At 35.3% G+C, this 26,579-nt stretch overlaps 1 protein-coding gene and 1 long non-coding RNA gene across 3 annotated transcripts; one reads left to right on the top strand and one right to left on the bottom strand.

The window, feature by feature from the left end:
• Window positions 1–5,464: 5,464 nt before the first annotated feature.
• On the top strand, window positions 5,465–8,955 carry LOC110798069 (uncharacterized). Of its 2 annotated transcripts, XR_002536003.2 has the most exons (5): window positions 5,465–6,004; window positions 6,637–7,211; window positions 7,571–7,598; window positions 7,672–7,891; window positions 8,727–8,955. It is a non-coding gene; the product is annotated as an uncharacterized lncRNA (long non-coding RNA). The 2 variants fall into 2 exon arrangements; XR_008932542.1 differs by having other exon boundaries at window positions 5,467–6,004; window positions 7,571–8,955.
• A 3,006-nt stretch (window positions 8,956–11,961) lies between these two features.
• Window positions 11,962–18,744, bottom strand: LOC130459675 (uncharacterized). Its single transcript, XM_056827162.1, has 7 exons — window positions 18,227–18,744; window positions 17,960–18,127; window positions 16,802–17,005; window positions 16,216–16,371; window positions 12,563–12,681; window positions 12,381–12,429; window positions 11,962–12,243 (listed from the first exon to the last, which is right to left on the bottom strand). The coding sequence occupies exons 1-4, from the start codon at window positions 18,300–18,302 to the stop codon at window positions 16,217–16,219; spliced, it is 603 nt and encodes a 200-aa protein (XP_056683140.1). The 5' UTR covers window positions 18,303–18,744; the 3' UTR covers window positions 11,962–12,243; window positions 12,381–12,429; window positions 12,563–12,681; window position 16,216.
• Window positions 18,745–26,579: the final 7,835 nt, after the last annotated feature.

Here is a 26,579-nt window from a genome sequence, read left to right as displayed (position 1 = left end):
ATTGAAGCAGGCATCCAGGAGCTGGAATATACGTTTTGATGAAGCAGTCAGTGACTTTGGTTTCATCAAGAACGCGGACGAATCTTGTGTATACAAGAAGGTCAGTGGGAGCAAAATTGCTTTCCTAGTATTATATGTCGACGACATATTGCTTATCGGAAATGACATTCCTATGTTGAACTCTGTCAAGATTTGGCTTGGGAAATGTTTTTCGATGAAGGATCTAGGAGAAGCACAGTACATATTGGGCATCAAGATTTACAGAGATAGATCTAAAAAGATGATTGGACTTAGTCAAAGCACTTATATCAATAAGATGCTTGATAGGTTCAAGATGGCGGACTCCAAGCGAGGCTGCCTACCCATGTCTCATGGAATGACTCTAAGCAAGACTCAGTGCCCAAAAACACTTGATGAGCGTAGACGAATGAATGGGATTCCATATGCATCATTGATTGGTTCAATAATGTATGCTATGATATGTACACGCCCGGATGTTGCGTACGCACTCAGTGCTACGAGCAGATACCAGTCAGACCCAGGAGAGGCGCATTGGACTGCTGCCAAGAATATTCTGAAGTACCTGAAAAGGCACAAAGATGACTTCCTGGTCTATGGTGGAGATGATGAATTAATTGTTAAAGGCTATACGGACGCAAGTTTCCAAACCGACAAAGATGATTTCAGATCACAGTCTGGGTTTGTCTTCTGCCTCAACGGAGGAGCAGTAAGCTGGAAAAGTGCTAAGCAAAGCACCATTGCGGATTCTACAACTGAAGCGGAGTACATTGCTGCACATGAAGCAGCAAAGGAAGCTATATGGCTAAGGAAGTTCATAGGAGAACTTGGTGTAGTCCCCTCCATTAAAGGACCAATAGCCCTGTATTGTGATAATAACGGAGCTATTGCACAGGCAAAAGAGCCTAGACACCACCAGAGAGTCAAGCATGTACTTCGTAGATTTCACCTTCTACGAGAGTTCGTTGAAAGAAAAGAAGTCGAGATAAGCAAAATTGGAACTGATGACAACATATCAGATCCATTAACTAAACCTCTGCCGCAAGCGAAGCACAACTCGCACACTGCAGCTATGGGAATCAAGCATATTGGAGAATGGCTTTGATGTCTCTGTTTAATGTTTTAAAGTTTTAGAGTTTAAATCTTTGTAAAACATTATTGGTTAATCATTCACAATAAATGAAAGGAATTCATTTTTCCATTTAATTTGTGGTTTATTAAATGATGAGTCCCTTCAACTTGACGATGTATTCAAGATAGACTGTCAGGACCAGTCCTGTGACTAAGAAATGTCTATCAAGTGAACTTGAATGTCAAAGGTTGAAAATGGTCCCTAGTCGGAGTTTTCTATAGAATTGGACGCATAGAAAACGTTAGACGATTAGAATGCAAGATGACTAGTAGTTCTGTTTCTTGAACTATGTGGACATGGCAATGTCATAATCATTTGCATAGATACTTACTTTGGGAAGACTAGTATCGGACAAGACCTATGAAACTTTACTGTAAGAGATGAAAGTCTGTCATAAGTAAATTTCATTAAATTATTAGACACTAAATCCTCAATACCTGAGTGATTTGAGATTACTTGTTTGAGAACTGGTTGCTTTGACGTTGACCAACCGTCGCACCGTAAAAGGAGGCTATAAAGGCAACGCTCAGGTAATCACCTATCAAACGAAGTCTAATCTCAAGATCGCAAGATTGGGATTGTCCTCCCATAAATCGGGATGAGATGCTTAAAAGTTGTACAAGGCCACTCGGAGAGCTAGAAACTGTGAAATGCATGGCCGTGCTCGGATGAATCATAGGCTATGATTATCTGTTTATTTGATCAGTTGAACTCTGAAACCGAGGAACACCTCTGGACATAATAAGGATGACAACTCTTACCTTATGTTCAAGAGCAAGCATCGAGCGACAAAGGAATTAGGAAATGCACACTTGTCCCTAAGGACAAGTGGGAGACTGAAGGAAATAATGCCCTTGGTCCAAGTATGCATTCTATGTTAAGTCTAATAAATGCGGTTCAGTATTAATTAACAAGTTAATAATTCAGTGAGATCAAGTGAGCTGAATGCCTAGCTAGAGGCCGCTTCAGTTCAAGTGGAATTAATGATATTAATCCACAGCTTACTCTTGACTGAACCCGTAGGGTCACACAAATAGTACGTAAACGGATCAAGTATTTAATGGCATTAAATACTCCATCTATGAATATTCGGAACCGACGGATCTTGGTTTCAGTGGGAGCTAAGATCGTCACAGGCAAGAAATGAATACTCCGGAAACGATGATATTGCCGGAAACGGAAATATGGATCGTATCGGAAATATGAATATTATCCAAGTCGTAGATGTTGCCGGAAACGGAAACATGGTACGTATCGGAAAATATTATTGGAAATGGAAATATTACCAGAATCGGAAATATTGCCGGAAACGGAAATATTGTCAGAATCGGAAATATTACCGGAATCGGAAAATAATTCCGGAAACGGAAATATTAAATATTTGTTCGAAACGGAAATTAATTCCGGAATCGGAAATATTAAATATTGTTCGTATCGGAAATAGATTCCGGAAATGGAAATTTAATCGGAAGCGTATCGTACGAATTAGCATCGGACGAGGCCTGCCGGACGAAGGCCCAGCACGAAGCCAGGCCATCGCCCAGCAAGCACGCACGCCACAGCCCAGCGCGCACAAGGCCGCGCATGCGTGGGCCGTGCTGCGCGGGCTGCTCGCACGCGCATGGGCAGCCCTTGTGGCTGCCGTGTGTGTGTGAGTTTCAGCTCATGCGAGATTCCTGAATCTGCAAGAGTCAGTGTATGATTAAATGTCTATTCCTATTGGATAAATTGATTAAGTAGAATACATGTAGAATTCTAATTCCAATTAATTCGCATCCTACTAGGATTACGATTCCTTTTCCATAACTCTATAAATAAAGGCCTAGGGCTCATAATTTATACACAAGTTTTCAAGTATTCAAAAGTGAGTTTTTGAGAGAAAATCAAACACACATCTTGCTCAAAAGTGCCGAATTTTCTGAGTACCTTAAGGGCGATTCTAGTTGGTCAATCTTAAGGCGGATCCGGACGTGCTGTGGACTTTCTACGGAGGGACGACACTTGGAGTCCTAAAAGACTTGTTCTTGTTCGGTTCGGGCGCAGCTAGGGAAGGCACGCAACAAAGAGTATGCATCTAATTATGCTATATGATTATGTGTAAATAATATGTTTCCTGGGTTAATGGTTGTTTCCGCATGATCTATGTAATTGTCATATGTATCATAACCTAACAGTTGGATGGAGGAGATTTACGTTCGGCAATGCTCTTGGTAGTCTAACTACGGGGTGATGCCGAAAAGTTAAGATGGAGTTTTGAGCTTTCTCTATTGAAGAGAGGGAAGAGAGGGGGGAGGTTGCATATAGAGGGTTTCCATTTTCATGTCATTAGGAAGAAGAATAGGGTAGAAATGATGTTTGATAGACATGGAGAGGGAACTATTATGGTCACCATCATTAATTTTTCGGTGTCGACAATGGTGATTGATGGTGTCGCCATGAAAAGATGAGAGTCTTGAGAAAGGAGGTGGATAGCGGAAGCAAAAAAAATGGATCTATAGCTCATGATACCATGATAGAGTTATGAGAAAGCTTGAATATATTGCATTGTATGAATTACATTATATAGCTATAATAGTAACAACTAACCTAGCTTAATCCTAGGAATTAGAGATATTCTTTGACTAACAATTAGGGATTTACATTGACAAATAACCTAAATGCAAGGAGTAATATTAGGGATTACAATAACTATAATATTGACTAAGATATACTACGTATATCTTCTACAGTGTAATCATAAAAATATGTAGTATATATATAATTAAGGAAAAATAAGTTATATTTTTAACAACAAACTCATTTTTGATAATGAGGTAAATTAATTATCAAATAGTCCCCATAAAGATAACCATTTACCAAAAAATCATAGTTAAAGGTGAAAAAAAAATTCAATATTAAGTTTGATGTTTTATTGACTAAAATGATCCCATATGTTGGTTTTTGACAATTAAAAATTTGGTTATCTTTTGCTCTAGTCAAGAATCAAGCACGGGTTCTCGCAGTTAGATCGAGTAGATGTTATAGCAGTGTAGTAGTGAACCTTTTAGCAAGAGGGTATCAACAAATATGTCTTTCCAAAGGAAACTTTTTAATATAATTTTACGGAGTTTGAGAATTCCGAATAAGATTTCTTTAAAGGTTAAATCATCATTTTTAATCGTAGATAATAATACAGTATTCGGTCCTAATTCAATAAAGAGTTATTGGCAGAAAAAGCTTTTTTTTATTATATTTTTACTAGGAAGTACTCTCAGTATGTTTTTTTAATGAAAAATAAATTTTATAAGTATGTATTTTAATATTGTGGGATCATTTCATGTATTATGAAATCTAAACATTCGCTGCATATATATAAAACCTTATCTATATTCTCAAAATCTCAAAAATATTATATATTTTCTAGCACAAATGGATGTGCTGATACCCCTTGCCAAACTGGTTACAACGAAGTTTATATAATCATCTTTACACTGCCTCTAGACCTGCGTTCGATCCTTTATACGTGGATATTTTTTTTTCTTTGGGCAAGTGTTGTTTTATGTTATTATTATTTATGGTTTCTTTTTAGTATTTACGGTATCATAATAAACAATACATAATCAGATTGCATATTGCAATAAACGACCATTGTCAGTTCTGAAAAGCCATTGTCATCTTCATCAACCTTCGCTAAAGGGTCCAACTTTGGCTTCCGTTCAAGCACAAAACATCAATATAGCTAGTTTTCTTCTACACCTTCTTCCAACCATCAATATAACTAACTTTTGCAACTGAAACTAATTTAGAAAAGGTAGATTAAATTTATTAATTCAATTACGCATTTTATCAAACACCTTATATGCATCACAAAGGGAGGTTTATGTAAATAAAATATGAATGCTCAATAGTTGAAATGATCTCGAACTGAACAACATGTAACCAATATCACGAACTGATAAATATGAATGCTCAACCAGGAAGGAAAGAACAAAAAAATGTCAAGTACAACATGTAACCAATATCACGAACTGAAAAATATGAATGCTCAATTACTTTAGAAATGGAAACCAAAAAAAAAGAAAGAATGAAAATAAGAGGAGAAGAAATGAAATGTTTGCCGGTGAAGAATGAATGAAAATAAGAGGTGAAGAATGGAAAAAAGATCAGTAAATGTTTGGCGAGAAAATGAAAGTGGATAGTATGGCGCAATTTCATCCCGCCTAATAGATGCGAATGGCGCAAATGGCTGAAATATTTTGCCGCCCATTATCTTCCTTTCTGAAATTTTCCCCCCCTCTTTTTTTAGTGGAATTTGTGAATTGGCATCATTTAATTGGTGGTGTGCAAGATACCTTTGCACACCAACCTAGCCTTTTCCTAAGAAACCTTGACATTCGCTCCTCGTTTCTCACTCACCGTATCTCCGCTATCTTTGTTGAAGAAATCCCCAAATTTTCTCATTTCTCACAGATCTACTATCAATGGCTTGCAAGTTCTTTGACCTCCTGATTGGGTTTCAATGCGGTTTGTATTTATATCTCTCCACACCAATTCTAGGTTTAAATTTGTGTAATTTGGGGTTTTCTTTTCCATTTGGATGAATTTTCGACTCACCAAATATGGGTAGTTAGATTTCTATTATCAATCCTGGTTTATTTTTTTTCAATGTTTGTTATGTAAAGGATCCAACGGAGGCAGCTGCAGAAACTCCTATTGAGTTTTAGTTTTTTAATTTCCGTAAAACTTGTTTTGTGTGGAGTCGGTGTTAAATTGATGAAATTCCGCATTTAACTGCCAATCAGGTGTTGATGATCGATTACTTAGGTTCATAATAGACCTATCCATCTCTAGAATCAGAGTTGCATGTCACTTCAGGTATTTTCTTCTCTCTATTTCAATTTCGGATTATTTTTCGTTTTCTGGGTAGATGTTAGTTTATTTTTTTTACTTAATTGTTAAAAGATTTATAAGTAGTTTGGAGAGTTTAAAATTTTAGCAAATGGCTTTGTCTTCCTTTTTTAATATAATTTGCTCGTATTAGTATACTATATATGAACTATGAAGTACCTGGTGCTAATTTTTCTTTGCTGGATCGAGTGATAAAAAGTTCCATTGAATTTGAAGGCGTTTTCTTGCTGAATATATATTATTATATCTCAATCCTTCAATCTATAGACTATATAAATGAAAATTATTGGCAAATTTCTCTAGTTATAATATTTAGACTACAACCATGTGCTATAATTCAGAATAAGTTTAATAATAGCTAAACCATGTGAGTGTATTAATTTTGGAACAATTTTTCTGAAACTTGGGTTTATTATTTCTACTTATTCAGCGAGATTCAGGAACCCTGGTTTGCGGAGATGATTGATGAAAGACTTTGACTTGACCTCACTAAAATAATCTCCTGCTTTTTGATAGATATTTTTTTATGCTGTCACATTTCTGCTAGTGATTTATTGTCCTGCACAGATGACTAATAACAAAACTAATGAAATAATCAGGGACAACGACCCTTAAAAGCCATAAAGAAGACAGTTGATCTAAAGACAGAAGTAGTGTACCAAGAGAACCCTGACAGCAACTTTGTCAAGTCCAACAAATTCTCCTACGCCATCGTTGTGGTGGGGGAATGCCCTTACGCTGAGATATTCGGTGACAACTTGAATTTAATGATAGCTGACCTAGGTTACACCACCATCAAAAATGTATGTGGGGCAGTGAAGTGTGTTGTTGTTGTCATCTCAGGCAGGCCTGTTGTAATCGAGCCATACGTTTCTAAGATGAATTCCCTAGTAGTTGTATGGCTACCAGGAAGTGAGGGTCAGGGTGTTGCTGATGTTCTAGAAACCTGATCTGACAAGTTGTCAGTTTAGAAGTTGTGGATCGCTGCTTCCTGTATATCATCTAGTGTTATTGGAGCTTGCTATCATATGTTGTAGGTGAGGATTGGCAAAAAATACTTTGTATTATAAAAGTAAAGATTGATGATATGAAGATCCAAACATCAGGTGCTTCCAATTGTGTCTCAGCAGTCAGCACCACTTGATCGGAGAAATCAAAACATATTGTTTAACAGGTTTGTTTCTAATTCCAAAGTTGCTTATGTATAAAAGTTGATACCTTCAACCTTCAACTTGTTTGTTAAACTAATCGAATTCAGTCGATTTCTTAATGAATTTTGAAAGTTTGAAATATAACAGCTTGTTTGGAAATGCATTCATATCCGTAGCTTTGTACTGGAGAAATCGTTATGAATTAAACTTAGTTTTTGTTACACTAAATTAATCTAGGGATATCAACTTGTCAAGGACAACACTGGAGCATTTATCTGAATTTTTTTAAGAGATTAGTGCAGAGGTTCTTTCTTGAATTTTTAGAGCTAAAACCACAGAACAATGTTGATCCCTAACTACTTACTTTTCACTTATCTTGCAGAAAAGCAGAGAAAGTAAACTGAGAGCAGGTATTTACTCTACATTACTTGCTATCTTTATAGAGTAACCTCTCTCTGAATGGTACTTTGTTCTTTTTGCTAGACAAACATGGAATCTCTTTTACTTTTGACTTCTATGTAGAGGGAGCAACTTCCTACTCTGCCACTAGCCTTTAGCATCTATCTGAACTTTGCCTGAGTTTAGTTAGCAAGAGTATGGTCGGAGAAGAAAAGTGAAGCAGAGAGAAGTACCAAACAAACTGAAGCATTTGGGTTTTCCAAAATTGGTGATAAATATCCATTTTTCTTATTATTTAATTCTTGTAAGTTCTGAAGGTCCTGTCGGGTTTTCCAGAATTATGTTGCTATTGATGTTGTCAAATAAGCTTGACCACACCTTTCATTGTGATTTGCTTCATGTCTTTTAAAGCACTAATTCCTAACATTAAGGCTCTGATTGGCAACCGCTTTTAATATAGCTTTTAAAGTTTTGACAGTCAAAACTATGGCTAAAGTTCAGTTAGCTATTAGTGGCGAGGTAATGTTTTGATATCGATTCTGGAAAAGGCTAAAAAAGAAGATTTAGGTTGGAGCTTTTGGAGGTTAAATGGAGTTCACTCGTAACAAATTTTTCCAAACATCCAATAGGCTCTAAGTTTCGGGGAAATTATGTACTTGTGTGTATGATTCAACTGAAAGGTTATGATTTATGCATGACTGAGTCAAGCTAGCTGGTTTTGGTATTTATTGTTGGTTTTGCTTCAAACAAATTACTTGATGCTTCACCGTGTTCCATTCTACTATACAAGTATGACGACCCTCATCCCTCAAACATGTCACGTACTAGTTAGATGATGATAACCCATACAACTCATGTATTCCAGTTTATTTTCTATATTAGCAATATAATTGCATGCTTGATTTACAATGATTCATATCTTGATTGTTTGACTTGGATTAGGAAATCGTTTACAACTCAGTTGTTCAGATACGTACTTATTCTTATTATTTTGCACTTCTAGTATAAAAGCTTGGTGCACTCAATATCATTGAAATTTGGGTGCATGTATTCGTTTCATTCTTTACAGTGGACTTTTATTAATTTATTTTTACACTGTGGGAAAAACTAGCTTATCGTTTTTATAATTTTTTTTTGAGGTCCGTGAGGCATTTGAAGATTATGGTGGTGGAAGAAAGGAATGAAGGGATGATGCGTAGCTCCTTCTACTATGAAGCTCATACTCTTGAACAGGCTTCGATTGGCCTTTGCATGTTTTCAAGATGAAATTTTAGACTAATAGGTTTTTGTATTACTTAATTTTATACTTAAGTTTTTGTAACCCCTCTCTTTATCTTTTTATAAAAAATTAATCCATTATTCGGAGTACGTACTAGGATATTTATAAAAAATAACTAGATTAATTTATCGATTTGTACATACATAATAAGTACTCCGTATACAAATAAATTAGAAACTCGATCAATTATGAATAAGAGCGTATAAAAAAGTTACTATAATACTCATTTTAACAACTGAATTGGATAATTATAGTCGTCAATCTATAATATCTATATATTATACTAAAATATAGGAAATCAATGTGGAGCTGACAATTCCGCTCTCTGATTCGCCTCTCTTTTAATAATAAAACTTAAAATAAAATAATTAAAATACTTCGTATATTTTTTACGTAAAAATTCTAATTATGGTAATAAGTCAATTACACGAAATACTTATTTTCTTATGGAAATAAACTTATTAATTAAAATTAAAATATATAACATGTTGAAATAATCTGTGTATACATTAAGATAATTGACTAAAAAAATTATACTAACAATCTACTTCAAAATCACAATATTTACAATATGACAATAATGTGTTTAAAATAAAATTAAATATTTTAATAAGGTTGTCTAAAATATCTTTTTATTTAAAATATTTTAACATCTCTTAGCATGTATTAAAATATTTAACTTAAATGTACTAATGACTAATTCTATGTATTGTCAATTTTGATTTAAAATATGTGTCTCATATTGACTGTAGATATGTATAACGAATATTTACCTTTGCTTTTAATATTAGAAGTAGTATTAATCAAGGTTGTGTAAAACATGGATATTGAAAAAAAATGTTTAATAACTTTGTTCTTTTTCTTTCTTGAATTTATAATTTATACTTATCCTTTTATTTAATAGTTCCTTAATTACTTTCTCGAATTTATAATGTATACTATCTCCTAGCATACCTATTTTCTATTAAATTATAATAGATGAGTTTACAATAACTTATCACATAAAACTCTGTGAAAATTCTACTGTAACGATTAAATTCGGACGGAGATGGTACATATTATAATGTTTTGTTTATTTACTCACTTATTATAATAAGACATTGAAATTGTAGAAGACTCTATAGTAGAATTTTAAAATTCAATATGCTCTTACTAAAAAAAGATGTTGAGTCCAGGGGGTGGGTTTGAGGCGAGTGTGGATACATGGGTGGGTGATAGATCGGATAAGTTTTATTTTTACCCAACGAGAAGGAGATTGAGAGGGGTGAGTATCTTTCCTATCGCGGATGACGGGGATAGGGATTCGAATTTTAGACGAGTACGAGTGTGGAGACCTCGACCAGCCTCAAAATCATGACTAGCTGAATAAAATAAACAGTGGAGTATGTGTTAAGTGATCGGATAATAATGTAAATATAAATTAATTAAGTAGGTATGATTATCAAAGTGAATGGTGGATGAGAATAACACTATGATTGACACATATGATTAGTGAGGATGAAAATAATTTTGTCTACATACCCTTATTTGTTTTATTTTTTCAATAAATAAGACATCAAATGCGAAAATACCAAATTTATCCATCATTAATTTTAATTTGGAAAATATCTATAAGCTACATGTGAGCAAAGTATAATGTAACCAAACAACAAAATTGTCAAATACACTTAGAGTTTTAAAATTCAAAACTCTCTTATTAAAAAATAATGTCGCGTCTAGCGGTCTAAGGCTTGGTTTGAGACGGGTGTGGATACACAGATGGGTGCTGAAGAGGGGTTAATTTTATTTTGTGCCCGCGACGCGGGATCAGGACGGCGATGAGTATCGTACCTATCGTAGTGACGAGCATAGGGGTGAAAATTTTAGGCAGGTACATGTGTTAAGAGACCGACCCCACCCCACTTGAAATTATCTCTAGCTGAACAAAGTATATGGCGGAGGTAGGTGTTAAGTGATCGGGTAATATGTAGATAATAGGGGAGTATTAAGTGGATATGACTATCGAAGAAAAAAGAGCGGATGAGAATAAATTTATGTTTGGCATGGGTTATGAAAGGGGAGAAACGTAAATATATCTATGATTCTATTTTACCCTTATTCTGTTTTCAATTTGTTAAATAAATACGAAACAGAATGAAGCAGTAACATATCTATCTATCATTAGTTTTAATAAGAAGATTATCTATGAGCTATATTTTGATGATAATTGTCTATAGCTATAGTTTAGATATGAAATTTAATATTCATATTATAAATCGTGCATTGCACGGGTACTATACTAATTACATTATACTAAAATAGAAACTGACACATGTCATTTCATGGTGCAAAATTTTCCCGCCAAACTTTTTTACTAAAAAAACATATTTTTTTTTTATTTTCTCTCCTTTTGTATGTTTATATATTAAAAATAATAGGATTATGAAATATGACATTATTAGACAATTTTGGTAATATTTTAGTCAAATCATCATATCAACAATAGAAAATATTATTACACAATATTTTAGTCAAATTAGCATATTAAGCATATCAAATATTTTTTTAAATCATCATATTAAATATCTAAAATATATAATACATAGTAGGGAAAATTTTGTATATTATATGACAAAATGAGTACGTTCGAGACTTTTTTGATTACGCAATTGATTTAAGGGATAAATATCTGAGTTAAATCTAATATATATATATATATATATATATATATATATATAAATATATATATATATATATATATATATATATATATATATATATATATATATATATATATATATATATATATATATATATATATATAAAGGAGAGTGTTTTGGAGAGCATTTAGAGCGTCCACGTAGGATTTCCACGTCATCACACATAATTAACTAATATTTTAGGTTTATTTAAAAAAAATAAAAAAAATATTAGAATCTTGCCATGATTAAATTGGTAGATATGATAAAGATAAATTCCAATAAAAACTTATCCTATTTCTCACTTTTTGTATATACTAGTTGTTGGACCGCGCGCTAACGCGCACGGTCCCCCAAGATATTGAAATCAGTTGTCAAAACAAAATTAGCAAACAAGAAGAGCAATTAGGGGAGAAAACCTCGGGAAAAGGCGCTGAGCGAAAAAAATTCAATTACACAAAGATTTCCATATTTTGAGTTGAAAAAACATTCACCAAACCACCATCCTTATGTAGATCACAAGAGCTACTACAATAGTCTGCATATCTCATAACACCTCTCGCACACCTTTTTATCTCCTCTTTAAACCTCACTGCATCAATCGAGTTATAAGGCGGTAATCTCCCGTTTTTAAAGATGTTGGTTGAGATCTCCATGAAAGAAGACACGCCTATTATCTTCGTCCTCATGCTGGTTAACCTAACAAATGGAATACAAAGACATGAACAGTGTTAGACAAGCCAGTAGAAAACTAAACAAATGAATGCTCAGTCTAAAAATCACAAATTTACGAAATTATTAAAAACAATAAAGAATGCAAGACAAATCCAACATACCTTATGTGATATTAGTTGAAACCGGAAGCTATTGAACTCATTCCAGTACCTGAAACAAAGTGTAACGTGATACTTAAATCTAAAACACAACACTTCCCCTTGGAAACTAAAGAACATTAATCATCATACGATATATTACTGTTCATAAGATATATTCCCCTTGGAAACTAAGATTTGGCTACCTCTCCTCCAACTCTTTAAAACGGTTGGATTTAATCTCCTATTCTTTCAGTTCAGTGTTCACTTTCGAGCACTGCTTCTCTGTTTCTTTAGCTTCAAGCTTCCTTTCTTCTTCTTCAACCTTAAACCATCAAGCGGGGAGTATTACAAGTTTTGTGTGTGGAAAAAATAGAGTAAATTTGTGTGGCATTGCAAGTTTGGTAGAAGCATTTCAAAATCAACCATCGGTTGTACCCAATGTATAAAAACTAAAAATATCAAAATAATTGAAGCAATAATCGCAAAATCCAGGAAATATACATAGTTACTATAAATTTGGTCCTCCCCAAGAAATGTTTCCTGAAACCAAACTTGTAAATGAGATTTGTCTGCATCAATGAAAACTATTGTCAAACTCACAAATAATCTATGATTGATGCAAGGATGCAGCAATCACAACTCACAAGCAAAAGAAAGATTGGACAGTAAGAAATTTAGTAACAGAAATATAAATGTGCTTATGAGCTACTACATATTTGTCTTGATAAATGGTGAAAGTTCAAAAGAAAAGCAACCTCTTATTGCAAATACAAATTTTGTGCCGTTCCCTCCGGCTAGAGTTGCACTCAACTCTGTTTTACTAAATGTATTCAGCGTCCGTTCTGCCTTGAAAAACAGTTTCTCAGAACCACCACCTCCCCTGAAGCCTTTCCAAAACCCATCCATCCAACATAAGAGTAACCATAAACTAATTACTTTTTTCTAGTGAGCAGGACAACAAGCAAACATCACGGCCAACATGTCACCTAATTTCATTGCTCAATAGCAAGTACCAATCATAAACAAGCATTACAAGTTATTAGTCTTGTTATTCTTGTAAACTAAGGTTTTGAAACCTGAAAACTTGGAGCAAGTCCTGAATTCTAGAAAACTGAATGAACATTTATTTCGTAAATAAAGTTCTGGAACTAAAACCACTTGTTCTTGAATGCGAATTCATTATACAGGCGTGCGACCCCCTAAGTCGTTGTGTGATAGAATTCAGCAACTTCGTATCACAACTTGAAGCAACATCAATAATTATTAGTGAGTTAAGAACTTTTACAGTTGCTTTATTGAACCATGAATATTTTGTTGTTCTCCCCACAGCCCACACCCTTCCCCTCTGTTTGAACTTTTATTTCTATAAACATCAGTAAGTGGTTTCAAGTTGATTAAAAGAGACAATTCTTATTCGAACAACAACTAAATCACAAAAACAGTTCATTACAAATAGGAGAAGATTAGCTAATAGAAGACCAACCTATTCTTCCTCCCTCCATCTCTCTCTCTCTCTCTCTCTCTCTCTCTCTCTCTCTCTCTCTCTCTCTCTCTCTCTCTCTCTCTCTCTCTCTCCATATGGATTTTAAGGTCGTACATATAAGAATTTAAGTCAAACAAAATACAACTTGGACAAATAGTACCGTTTAGAGTCATACTTGCTTGCAAAGCCCTAAATCCTCCCTATATTATAGGAAACAATTTTGTTTTGACGTAATGACATAATGCTAGCTAGTAAACAATGTATAGAAATTCGAAAAGCCAATAAATTCCATTTAAACACCAAAGACCGAAGAACAATAAATTAACAGTTTCAGCAAATTGAGTTAAACCAAGTCTAACTCAAGAAATGCCTAAGATCAGAAGAAACCCCCCAAAAAATGAACAGATATCAATCAACTGAAATTTACCAGCCTAATTTACTTCTTAAAGACAACACAGACATTAAACACTGATACAAATTGTCTTTTGATCCCTACAGAATTACCGAAACTTCAATTCCAACTGAAATCAAAATACCAGAAAAAAAAGACAGCAATCATCTGCAATAATTTAATGAAAACAGCGGGGGAACCCCCACAAGTCTAGTAAAATCATAAAAGAAGAACGATAAACAATATTAACAATCGAAAAACAAATTAAAAATTTAACAGATCCACAAATCTGCGAAAAATATAATCAAATATAATTAGATAGTTATAAAAGAAGAACAAAAGAACAAATCACCCAAGAAAACATAAAATGAAATAGAATTAAATAATTATAAAAGAAGAACAAAGAAAAAATCATCCAAAAATCGACCAAATGAGTAGAGGTTTCACATGTCCGAGCGATAGATAGATAGAGAAAGAGATTAGAGGATAAAGAAATTGAAGGTATGATGGAGAGTGAAAAGAAGAAAAATGGTGGTCCAGTGGAGAAGGGAGCGAAGGATGGAGGAGAGAGGAGAAGGGGGCGGATGAGAGGTAGGTTGAAAGAGCAGCGAAAATTGGGGGAAATGGGTAAAAGAAGGGAAGCACGTGTAGCAGGAGGGAAGCACGTGAAACACTGTTATTAAGCACAATACTCCAATCTCTTGCATTTTAAGGGTTTGGGATATAGATACCCGTAATCCCTCTCCCTCCACTTCCTTTCTACAACCTTCAATTCAAACAAGGGAGCTTGTTCCCCTCCATTCCTCTTATACAAACAATGCGTTGTAGTAATTTATGTTCTTCATCATTGATCCCAACACAACTTTCCTCCTTGGCCATACTTTTCATAAGCAATTATCCCTCTTGAGCCTCGAGTACTATAAGAGTTGAGCAACAACTTATGCATTCTTGTATATGTCTATGATGTTTCAACCTCTTTATGAAAGAGCAGAGTTACATGCTTTTTTTCTCTTACATTATTTGTAGGACCTAAATTTAGCCTAATTTGGTGATGGAACTCTATTCTCTTTTGAAATGGGACGATCAAGGAACAAAATCTAGGATATTTGAGTGTTCATTGTCTACGAGTTTGCGAAAGAAGGTTGTTTAGATTAGATATGTAGGGAGAAGAAATAGATAAGCGATTGTGGGCCTTGTGGCCTTGAAAGAAAGGATTCAGAATACTATTAAGGGGAAGTTTATCATCTAATATAAGTTGGCATACAAAATTGAGAAATTACAAATTGAGCTTTTGATTATGTATGTTGACAGTTTTACTCATACAAGACATGTCAACTGATCAATTTCCTTACATAAAAGCACTTAAATTTGCAACAGAAGGGTTCAGTTGAGCATTTGAGCAGTTTAGACTCAAGCATGGCCAAGCAAATACTATCTTAAATCAGATTGTTTAAACCCCCCAAAAAATGGAAGAAAAAAATCATCTCATAAATATTAAGATGAACCTTCTTCCTTATAGAATAAACTCTCTCTCTCTCTCTCTCTATATATATATGCGGAGGACAAACATTGACAACCAACTAATAATTCCCAAGAGGAAATGTACTTTGACTTTTGAGGATATAGACAGTGGCTTTAAACAAAAATAAAATAAAACAAACAACCACTTGGTATGATATAGGATCCGCGTCTAGTTGTTTTTTCTAAAGATACAAACAGACTTATGTAAACACTTGAATAGTTAGGACATAAATAACGCTTTCAAAGATTAAGTGGCAGGAGACACAAAGGCAACCATAGTCCCAAGGTGAGTTGCAAGAATGTCAATTATATTTTAATTTTTCCATGTACTATAATTTTTCCATGAACTCAAATGACCAGTTCAATTTAGATCATGAAGGAGCATACAAAGTAAGATATTAACACAATAGATTAACAAAAACAAAGATCGAATCAATTCAATGATCAAGCTAGAAAAGCACCTCACAATGCTATCCATTGATTGGACCATTGATAGAACATGGACTCTCTTATGCAGATATGTTGCCTCAGCCACCATGCCCATTCGCAGGTTACAACCATTACGGTCTGAGCAAATCTTACTTCTACGATATCTCCTGCACTCTTGAAAAATCTTCCTGCAATCAGCAATAATGTGTGAGAAAAGACCTCGTAAATTCAATGCAAGCTTCAAAAAAAAAGGAGAGTACATGTGTTCTGTTCATCGATACAAAAACAAAGATTTTTGCAAACAAAAAAAAGGTTCAGATTGCAAACTAATCAACAACACACCCTAAACGTCAATTTCACAAAAAGAAAGATTTTTGTTGTTTGATTATATGTAAGTTTAAGATATTATGGTCCATATTTGTTGCACTGAGACTTCATTTGTATACGTTGCTCCTGAGATAAGGAGGGATTTGAAGATTTTTCAAAAAAAATGTGAGCCAATTTCTTCAAAAACAGTGACCAAAATTAAACAAACCAAAACACATAAGGCCTCTGCACAAACCACTCCACCCCTCCAACCCTCAAAATACATAAAAATAGAAACCATGATGTAGATACCTTTATTCGCTGATAGAATAGTCTCGATACATTGCTCGTATTCCTCTGTGTACTGCCTTGGGAAATCACTCCATGTATTTCTCAAATCAGTAAATGACATCCAAGTAATTTGACTGTAAGTTGGACTTTGATCAGACTTCAGAGCTGTTACAATTGCAGCTAATATTGCAGACGGATCAACGACTATGCAAGTCAAGTCAAAATCTGAAAATAGCATGAAATAAAAATCACTCAAAATACCCAAGATATACAAAACTATCAGATTTAAGAACTGCTCAACTATAGAACTTGTTAACCACCTAAGAAAGGCTTCAAACAACCAGAAGGCCCATACCATTAGACGACAATCCCCACCCCGGATCTTTGAATCAGCCAAAGAGGAACAGAGTTGAGCCCCCTGAATAAGTCCGTTTTACTTGATAAAATTACACTTTCAAATCACAGTAGTATGACAACCAATTAAATGTATTGTTTAGCAATAGAAAGTTAACAAAATTGATCAAGCAAAAGAGAGAGAAAACCACTTTGACATCAGTATATCATCACACACTCATACGAATGAAACTATAAATCATAAATTATTTAATCAAAAGTGTAAACCGAAAAAAAGAAGCTAACTATACCGAAAAAAATCTTTATAATGGAGGCAACAACAATGGCGTCGAGCTTTATAGTGGAGCCAATAAATATATCAAGTTTGACAAGGGAGCCGCTCTAGCTTGACAGTGGGGCCACTAAATTTATCGAGTTTGACAAGAGGAGAGTGGTTCATAAGCCAAGGGCTGCGATTTAGCGGATCTATACTACATGATAAATCCAAGCAATCAAAGCCGAACAAAGTGCATTTAAACCATCAAACAAATAGTACTCCCTCTAATATAAATCTCTTTGACGTTATTTTAAGTGCGATTCACTTACTAATCTGAAGCAAAGTGCATACAAATAATTAAACAAACATCACTACTTCCATTTCACTTCATATTGTCTTTTAACAATTAACACTATGCAAATAGGTGTTGCATTGGTGTTCAAGGCATTGCTATGCTAACTGAAACGCGGCAACAAAGTGCAAATATTTTCAGTCGCAAACTATACGAACTAAAATTCTGAAAAGTTAGTTACGTGATCAATTAATCTGAAATGGTGGTAGTACCATACCCTCAAGATTCATCTTAGGCATAGACTTAAGAGCATGTGGAATTCTAAGGAAACTCTCCTTGGCAGCATCTAATTCACGCCGAATTTTCTTGACCTCATCCTCGATCACCTCGTCCTCGATCTTCAGCACTTTCTGGTCACTGAAATGCCGCAAACTCCCTCCAATTCCTGAAAATAGAACTCATTTCATCAAAAAATCAAAATACTCACATCATAACCAAATTCGATACAAGAAAAGTTGAATTTCAGGAGAAACTGAAAAAAAACCTTCAAGGGTAAAGGTACTGTAAGTCCGAGAGAAAACACGGAAGCGTAAGGGAATGAGCCTGCATAAGGCAGCCATGGCAGAGGAGGAGAGAGAATTTGCTGAAAATTCAGGATCGCATCGATGTTGATGAAGATGAACTCGGAGGAATTAGGGTTTTTCGATGAACAAGTTGCGTCTAGGTGTTGCGACAGGAAAAAAATCCGGCCTCGAAGAAACGATTCAGCTGGAACGCAGCACCGCCACCACCTGGTTGAGTCTGTGACGAACGGCACATGAATGGTGGTGGGAAGATCGGAATTTGGTGGCTCGTTGTGGAGTTTGATTTGAGGAGAGGGGGCGGAGGTGAGAGGAGAGAGGAGAGAGGAGCTTAGGTTAGAAATTGATAACGATCCAGGAGGTGGATCAGAAGAAAGAAAGGAAAGGAGAAAAGGGATAGCAAAAATAGTTGGAAATATGCAAGGATCAAGAATCGAACCTCGGTTGATTGAGCAAGGCTGATAGAGCTTTCAAAGGGAAGGAAAATAAAATTTTCCTTATGAATAGTGAATTTCACCTAAATGTGACTCAATACACTATTGTTAAGCATAGTGTTTTGAGTTCATGCATTTTAAAGGTTTGGGATATACATATAAGAGGGAAACGTTTTTGGATGAATCATGCTTACTTTTTTTTTATTCAGTTTTATTACGCCTTGGGTATTAAATGTTTGATCCCCAATGCAAAGCACAATAATCTAAGCACGCTATACATGAAGAGACATATGATCCAGCCATACTGGTCACTCTAATCTGTATGGTTTGCTTCAACACAGACTTAGAACAACGTTTGCAAATATCGGCCACAAAATTTGCAAATTAGAATTCTAAAAGCTATTGAACTCCAATTGCGAAAATGATAAAGGTCGCAACATGCGACCTTTAAGCCGTGTCACAATGATGACATGGCATGCTTATGTGTCATGGTTTAAATTGGAAACCCTCCAATTGTATGAGAACCGACGGAGAACCTATTTGTCAGTATGCTATGATGATCTGCCCCGGAAGCCATATATCTTTACAAACGTCTAATGGTACATGCATTACAGAATACAGAGACAATGAATCTCTCAAGCGTTTACTGTTACTGAACTCCAATAAGTGTATTATGAAGCGCCTACAGATATTATTTGGAGGTGATTGGAGTCAAAGAAACTCCCATTATTAGATTACGTCAATAGAGAATTAAATAGAGAATTATATTATTAGATTACGTCAAGGATCCACTTAAAGCATGTTCTTGCTTCGTAAGATCCAAACTTTAGCTAGACTATTGGTTTAAAAGAATTTGCGCATCCTTCAGCAGACCCCTTCTCCACTATTGGCACTATCGGTCCAACCTTTTTCTTATCTGGCACAATGAACCACAATTTAACATAGGATATACGGACAATGATAAACATTAATTATTTGCTTAATAATTGTTGTGCTTAACATATTTTTACAATTAAAATCATTGTAACTTGTAATTTATTTAGTAAATACTAGAATTAACAGATGAAATTGCATCTGGGTATCATGGAATCATGCAAACCCCCTTTTGAATTTTGGATTTTTGAGTGGGAAAATTGAATTGCATGTTTATGATTTAGTTAAGAATAATGTAGGGTTTAATTCAAAGGGGTTTTTCTGATTTGTAAAATTCTTTATTTTTCTCACTTAAATCAGGGAAAATGAGAAAAAAACGAAAAATATTTGATTGAGGAAAGGTATCATATATGGGATCAAAAGGAGGCAATTGAGTTTTCTAAAGATGGTACAAGAAAGAGCTGTGGAAATGCAAACATCATTGGTGCCGTTTTTACCTAATGATTTGATACAAAATCTTATTTACATGGGGTGTATGATAAATATTGTACACCAAAGTTAAAGTTAACGTAAAATGATTAAAAGTTACCCTTATATAGGTATAAGTTTTCTATTTTGTAGTGATAAATTTTTTCATTTTAATAAAAAAATAATTCTTCAAAATCACTAATAATGTATAAAATTAATCATTTAACCTTTTAAAATATTTATCTATTAATTTTTTTTTTAATAATATAAAAGTTTGAGAAAATCGGGTAAAAGTTAAAGAAAATTAGGTAAAAGTTATGTTGGTGTACAATAAATTAATTGTACACCTAGTGCATGCAAGACCTTTTGTTCTTTTACTGCCAGTTAAATCTCTTATGAGGTTTACTTCTGTTTGTAAGGCATGGTATATAATATTATAAGCTGATCCATTGAGCTGAGTTTGTTGAGGCTTATAATACTCATGCTCAGACTACCCCAATCATACTCCGAGGGGTCGAGAATGATTTTGATCACTTCTATGCATGAAGGACTTAGGACTAGGCATAGATATTCTTCCTCGGAGCTGCCATTGGTTAACATGCAGGACGGCTAATTGTGATGAATCCTATTACTAGGAAATTGATAAGGTTTATCTATAAATATTTAACTAATACTATTCATATTTTTAAAATAGAAATAGATAAATAAGTATCAGATAATATATAATAAGAGGAATAAAAAAAGATAGATATTTACTAATTAAGTAAAAGATAATAAGAGATACAATAAGATAGAATTGGAAACAAAAAGAGTTACGTGAGAGATAGATCTTTCTAAGTATTTTATTTAAAAAAACACTTTGAGCTTTTATAAACTTAAATAAAATTGTTTGGAGAAAACTGAACGAGAGTCATAGGGATTAATATATACGGAGTACTTAATATGAACCAAATAATTATTCTAACATAATATTTCCTAAGATAATTCTAACGTAATATATTCCTAATATTCTACACCTATTTTAACATTTAAATATAGATATACTTTATATACAAACTTTTGTAAAAGACGGTCTTACAGAAATGACCGCCTTGATGGCAACCAATATGCCACGTAATTGCTGACATCAGCATGACCCAACAACTTTTTCATTGAAAATATATATCAAAATTTTCTTTTAATTTTCATTTCAAAACCCTACTGCATTTCTCTCTCCTCAACCACTCTGCCCCTCTTCTCTCTCTCCTTCAAATCGCCGCCCCCTCTCATCGAAATTGTTGTCGGAGATGAAGAAGCAGGCGAGGGAGATCACGAAGACGACGACGGAGGCACCTCTTCCATCCCTCTCTCCTCCATTTTTCTTCAATGGTTTAAGGTTTTTTATGTTTCAATTTTCGTTGATCGAAGGTGTGAGGAAGCCAGGCGGCGATGGTTGTGGCTTCCTAAGAAGTTGAGGTCGTCTCTACGAGCAACAGAAGCAGCGACAACGGCGGTGGTGCCTGAGGGGAGGAAAAGAGGAGAGAGAAAGAGTGGATTACGAGGTTGAGTCTCTGATATGTGTGTTTTATGTAGAGTTTTTACCCCCGTCCCTTAGTACTTTTTGATCCCAAATGAGCTCTTCGGAGCGATTTTTAGTACTAATGTGCTCCTTGTAGTGTGTTTGTAGTTTCAGGTTCATCATTGTAGGAATTAGTATATTTTTGTGCATTTCCTACTCATTTGAATCAATAAAAGAGATTATGTACTTTCGAGAGCACAAACATTAAGTTTGAAGAGTTTTGAAGCAAAGCGAATAACGAAGGAAGTACAAAAATGACTATAGTCCACTATTTTAAGCATAACTCAAGTTCTACAACTCCAAATGATGTAATTCCAATTGGGTTGGATTATAGACTTCAATATATTTCCAACAAGTGGTCACTCGCCTAATTCGGACGAATAACGAAGGAGATATGACGTTTTGAAGATAGAGGATCGTGCAGTTCAACACGCGCCCGATCGGGCGGGCTTCGCCCGATCCGGATCGGGCGGTCATTCTGGGCGCTGTTCTGGGCATTTTGCAACCGCCCGATCGGGCGGAATTTCGCCCGATCGGACCGACTATCGAGCATATCGCCCGATCGGGCCACGCCAACCTCCAGCGTATTTCGCGAGATTTTATTTCCGATTTTGGGCTCTATTTTGGGCAAACTATAAATACTAGCCCCTTATATTTTTAGTGACACCTTTTATTCTAGTTTTCTAATTACTTAGTCTATTTTAGTTCTCTCTATTTTCTCCAAACACTTAGTTTTAATTTTAATCAAAGATTCAAGCTTTATTATTCCATTGTTCTTCAAGTCGGTATTGTTTCTTGCTTTAATTTATCTTATTGCTTGATCATGTTTTCTATTATGTTAATTGCTTTGTTATTTATTATCATGAGTGAGTAGTTTAATTTCTAGGGTTTAGGGGATCCATGAATGCATGATTGGGATTATATGTGGACTTGATTAATTGATTGATTGATTATAATTTCTATAGCTTATTATTATTGCTCGTCAATTCTGTTCGGCCGGACTATTTTGATTTGAGTTTGATTAACCTTAGATTATGCGCCGAGAGGTATAAATATGATGTTTTTTGGTCTGTGGCTATTAGATAGGAATTATTTCTAGTACGTAGCGAGAGCCCGCTAGTTGTTCTATCCTAAGGAATTCATAAGATTCGAGAGATGCATGTTTTCCTAATTATGATTGTTCATTGATTGTTATTGTCCGTTGTCCAATCCCGCTCTGCATTTATGGTGAACCGTTGCCCTAGATTCCTTTAATATTGTTATTTTCCGATTTGATTATTTGCTTTAGTTTAATATACAAACCAATCCAACTCTTTGTTACCAGTAGTCTAGATTAGTTAATTAATAGTAGAAAGAACATTGTTTCCCTGTGGATACGATCCCTGCTTCCCTTACTATATTTTTAGTTGGTGAACGTTAGGTTTATCTTTGATAGGAGTGCGATTTAGCCTGTCAAATTTTGGCGCCGTTGCCGGGGAAACGGTTTAATTTTCTGCTACTAATTTTATGATCTAGATTATTTTCTTGAGTCTCATAGAACTTCCTGTTCTTTGAGACCATGTATATATTTTATTTTCTTTAGTTTATTTTATTATTATTATTTTTTTATAATTTTTTTAATTTTTTTTCCCCTGAAAAAAATGGATTATTATTCTTTCCCTCAATTCTTAAATGAGCCTTTTTGGGTGTATTTCGATAGGCTAAATGATTTTATTGGTTACCACAATTTTAATCTTTGGGATTCTTGTGGTTTTGCTTATGGTGGTTTAAATGAGTATACAAGGAATGTGATAGAAAGTAGATTTAATGGTGATTTTCGAGCCTTGTCTTTGGATGATATGTGGGATTACTATATGTGGTTTGCAAGGGATTTGTATGAGCGTGAAATGGCGATTCGTGTTACATGTGCTAATCCAAATTATGAGCATAATCTACATGTTTCTACCCCCTCTCCCTTGAATGCTTGTTATAATGAGGTGCATTCTAATGTTTATGATAATCATGTATATTCTAACGACTTATCTAACCCTTGCATGGATATCAATGTTTTGCCTCATGATTCCACTGTTGCTTCTCCCGTGTATTATTGTGAACCCTTGCTCAATCCTGTTCAACCCGAATCAGAAAGCAGAGATAGCTTCTTAGAGGAATTAAGAAGATTAAACTCTGAGATTGAGATTCAGTGTACTAGATCTCAAGAGGCTACTAATGAGATTATTAAAGCTAGTAAGGCTACTCTTGAGAGATTTAGAAAAGTTCAAGAAATTATTGAAAATAATGATTCGAGTTGTGTTGGGGATGGGGGTCAACTGAGTGAACCCATAGGCAACCAAGAGTGGGAGGAGCTTATAACAGAGGCTGAGGATGAGTGGGAGGATGATGATTTGACTGTTGGATCAATGGATGAAGGATTTGTTGAAACTGAAAAGCCATATGCCATAGAGCAAGTCCATGAGGAAGTTGAAGTTGATAAAACCCTTGTTGTTGTGTCAACCCCTACCCCTCATATTCCAAGTCCAAGAAGGGTTATTCTTAGCCCCGTTTACACCGTCTCACTCCCCTTCTCTTTCCCCATAAAACCTTTACTTGAGGATCTTCCTCCTCCCCATGAAAATCAAAAGCCCAATGACCCAATAGAGTATGTTCCTCTTTGTGAATCTTTCGCAGGTACTTACAATACTTACAAAGAAGAGGTGGATGCTTTGCAGAGAGCTCTATATGGTGAAGAGCCTATCCACCATGAATTCCAAAACACAGAGAGAGCTATTTCATTGATCATTGAGGTTGAAGAATCAATAGTCCGTAAAAACAACTTCCATAAGGAGAGTATGCCTACTTTCTCTTTTCCTTCCTTTTCTTATTCTTCTTTTGTTGTTGTTTTTTCTTTTTGTTCTTCTTCCTTTAGGCATCCTACTCCTTACTGGCATAGAGTTCATTCGGACTTTATGCAAATGTTGTTGTTGATTATCGTGCATGTCTTGTTGCACGAAAGTTGTGCGAGTGCGCATGACAAGCTTCTGCGCTCGTTCGTTGGTTATTTACTAACCAATCTCTTTGCGGGAGGCACGATTTGATGATGCTGAGACCCGAAAGGCCGAAAGCTCGGTGAACGGTGGGCACCGCATTCATGATCGGGGTCGTGGTCTGTCACTTCCCGCGCCACATAGCTCATCCAAGGCAATTGATTCGACACCAGATGGCACCATCTTTGGTGCCCCCATTCGATGAGTTGTCGTGGCTCTCATCCCCTTCCTTTCGTTGTCTGTACATAAACTAAGATTGTGTAATGGGGACATTGCATCAATCTAATAGGGGATGAGTATTTCACTATCCATTTATTGCTTTTCGTAGTGTATTTTTCGCTTTTGTTTGTGTGTTTTAGTATAATTTTTGAGCAAGTGTGTGTTTCATTGTAGTTTTTGGTGTTAGAGAGGTGAGAAGAGGGTATTTTAAGGTTTGGACGTTTAATGCTGTGCAGGTCTAAGGCTCCAAGTTCGAAAAAGTTGAATTCAAGCTGAAACGGAGTAGTCTGCGTTTTTCCCGATCCGGATCGAGTGAGGAGCGACCGATCGGGCGCGTGTCGATTCAAGGAAAATGTTGGAAAATCGCCCGAACGGGCGACGGTTGCCCGATCCACACAAAAGGCGAGTGAAATGCCCGATCGGGCGAAATTCCGCCCGATCGGGCGGTTGATGATGACGTCGTAGAAAGGTTAAGGAAGGATTCTGGGCTGAGAAAAGTCAATAAAACAAGGCATTGCATTTCGCCCGATCCGGATCGGGCGAGGTGCTCCCGATCGGGCGCGCACAGATTCAACGGAAAGGTTCGAAATTCGCCCGATCGGGCGATCTGCTTCCCGATCGGGCGATCTGCTGCCTGATCGGGCGATTTGCGAATCAGCGACAAATAAGCCACGGTTTGCTCACTTTCCTCATGATACCCCTTGAGCCAATGAGGACATTGTCTAATTTAGCTTGGGGGGGTGTTTCACTCACTTGTACATATTAGGTATGTTTTTCCTTTTATTTTTGCATTTACTTATTTTTGTGTGTTTATTTTGGTGTGTTTAATGTTTTCTAGAGTAGTTTATTGCTTTGAAAAAAAAAAAAATACAAAAATACGTTCCGATGAATACAATATCATGCTTCCCTGTGCCCCTTGAACGAAAATTGTTTTGATTCTTGGTATTTGATGATGGGCAATGTAGATGTGTTAGCCATGATTTGATATTCGATTGCTTTGATGCCTTAACATGAGTCAACCCCGACTAACTATTTGTGGACTTGGTGCTTGACTAGTTGATTTGGTTAGGATGTGTGATAGCTTCCTGGTGTGTCATTGATTTTGAGTATTGATTTGCAACTATTAGTAGTGTTTTATGACTCATATACATGCACATTGTGGAGGACGAAGGCATTTTTATATTTAGGTAGCCTTCAGATGAAATTAGATACATTTGTCCCCTCCTTTTCTACCCATGTTGTTGCTTGTGCCCTTTTATTCGGTGACTAGCCATATTACAAGCCCATGAAAAACCCCATTGGTTACTAGTCCCAAGCCTAGCTTGGGGGAGCTAATAGTAGTGAGGTGAGGGAGTTGTAATGTGCTACATTTTGAGCACAAAGTAGGTATTGAAAAAGGAGTTCGTCTTATCATGTTTGTTGTTGAAAATGAGTTGAAAATGAAAAGAGATGAAAGAACAACACAAATGTGAAGGTTTCTAAAAAGAAAGAAAAAAAGAGAGATTGAAAAGGAAAAGAAAGAGAAAAATCTATTACTCTCATAAAAAAGTTCAAAGTGTTGTTTCAATCAAGTTCTGCAAATTCATATCCTTATGAGTGATTGGTTACAATTGTGAAAAAAATGCAAGAAAGTATGGTGTTGGCTATTTGTTGTTTTGTCATGTGTTGAGTGGGAGATTATGGTCATTATGTTGATTGATCACGATTGTTTTTAGGATTTATGCTCCCCAAAGCCAAGGCT

The sequence above is a fragment of the Spinacia oleracea genome, chromosome 4 (assembly GCF_020520425.1).
Source record: "Spinacia oleracea cultivar Varoflay chromosome 4, BTI_SOV_V1, whole genome shotgun sequence".
In the NCBI taxonomy this organism is placed as follows: domain Eukaryota; kingdom Viridiplantae; phylum Streptophyta; class Magnoliopsida; order Caryophyllales; family Amaranthaceae; genus Spinacia; species Spinacia oleracea.
The sequence above is the reverse complement of the archived record's forward strand: the minus strand, read 5'-3'. Positions and strand labels throughout refer to the sequence as shown.

Excerpts from the sequence above, each read along its gene's own strand:
- LOC130459675 (XM_056827162.1), bottom strand. The coding sequence starts at position 18,302 with ATGGCTGCCTTATGCAGGCTCATTCCCTTACGCTTCCGTGTTTTCTCT. Across the intron at positions 18,128-18,226 it reads CAGTACCTTTACCCTTGAAG|GAATTGGAGGGAGTTTGCGG; the intron begins GTTTTTTTTCAG and ends TTCTATTTTCAG. Across the intron at positions 17,006-17,959 it reads GCCTAAGATGAATCTTGAGG|ATTTTGACTTGACTTGCATA; the intron begins GTATGGTACTAC and ends TGCTATTTTCAG.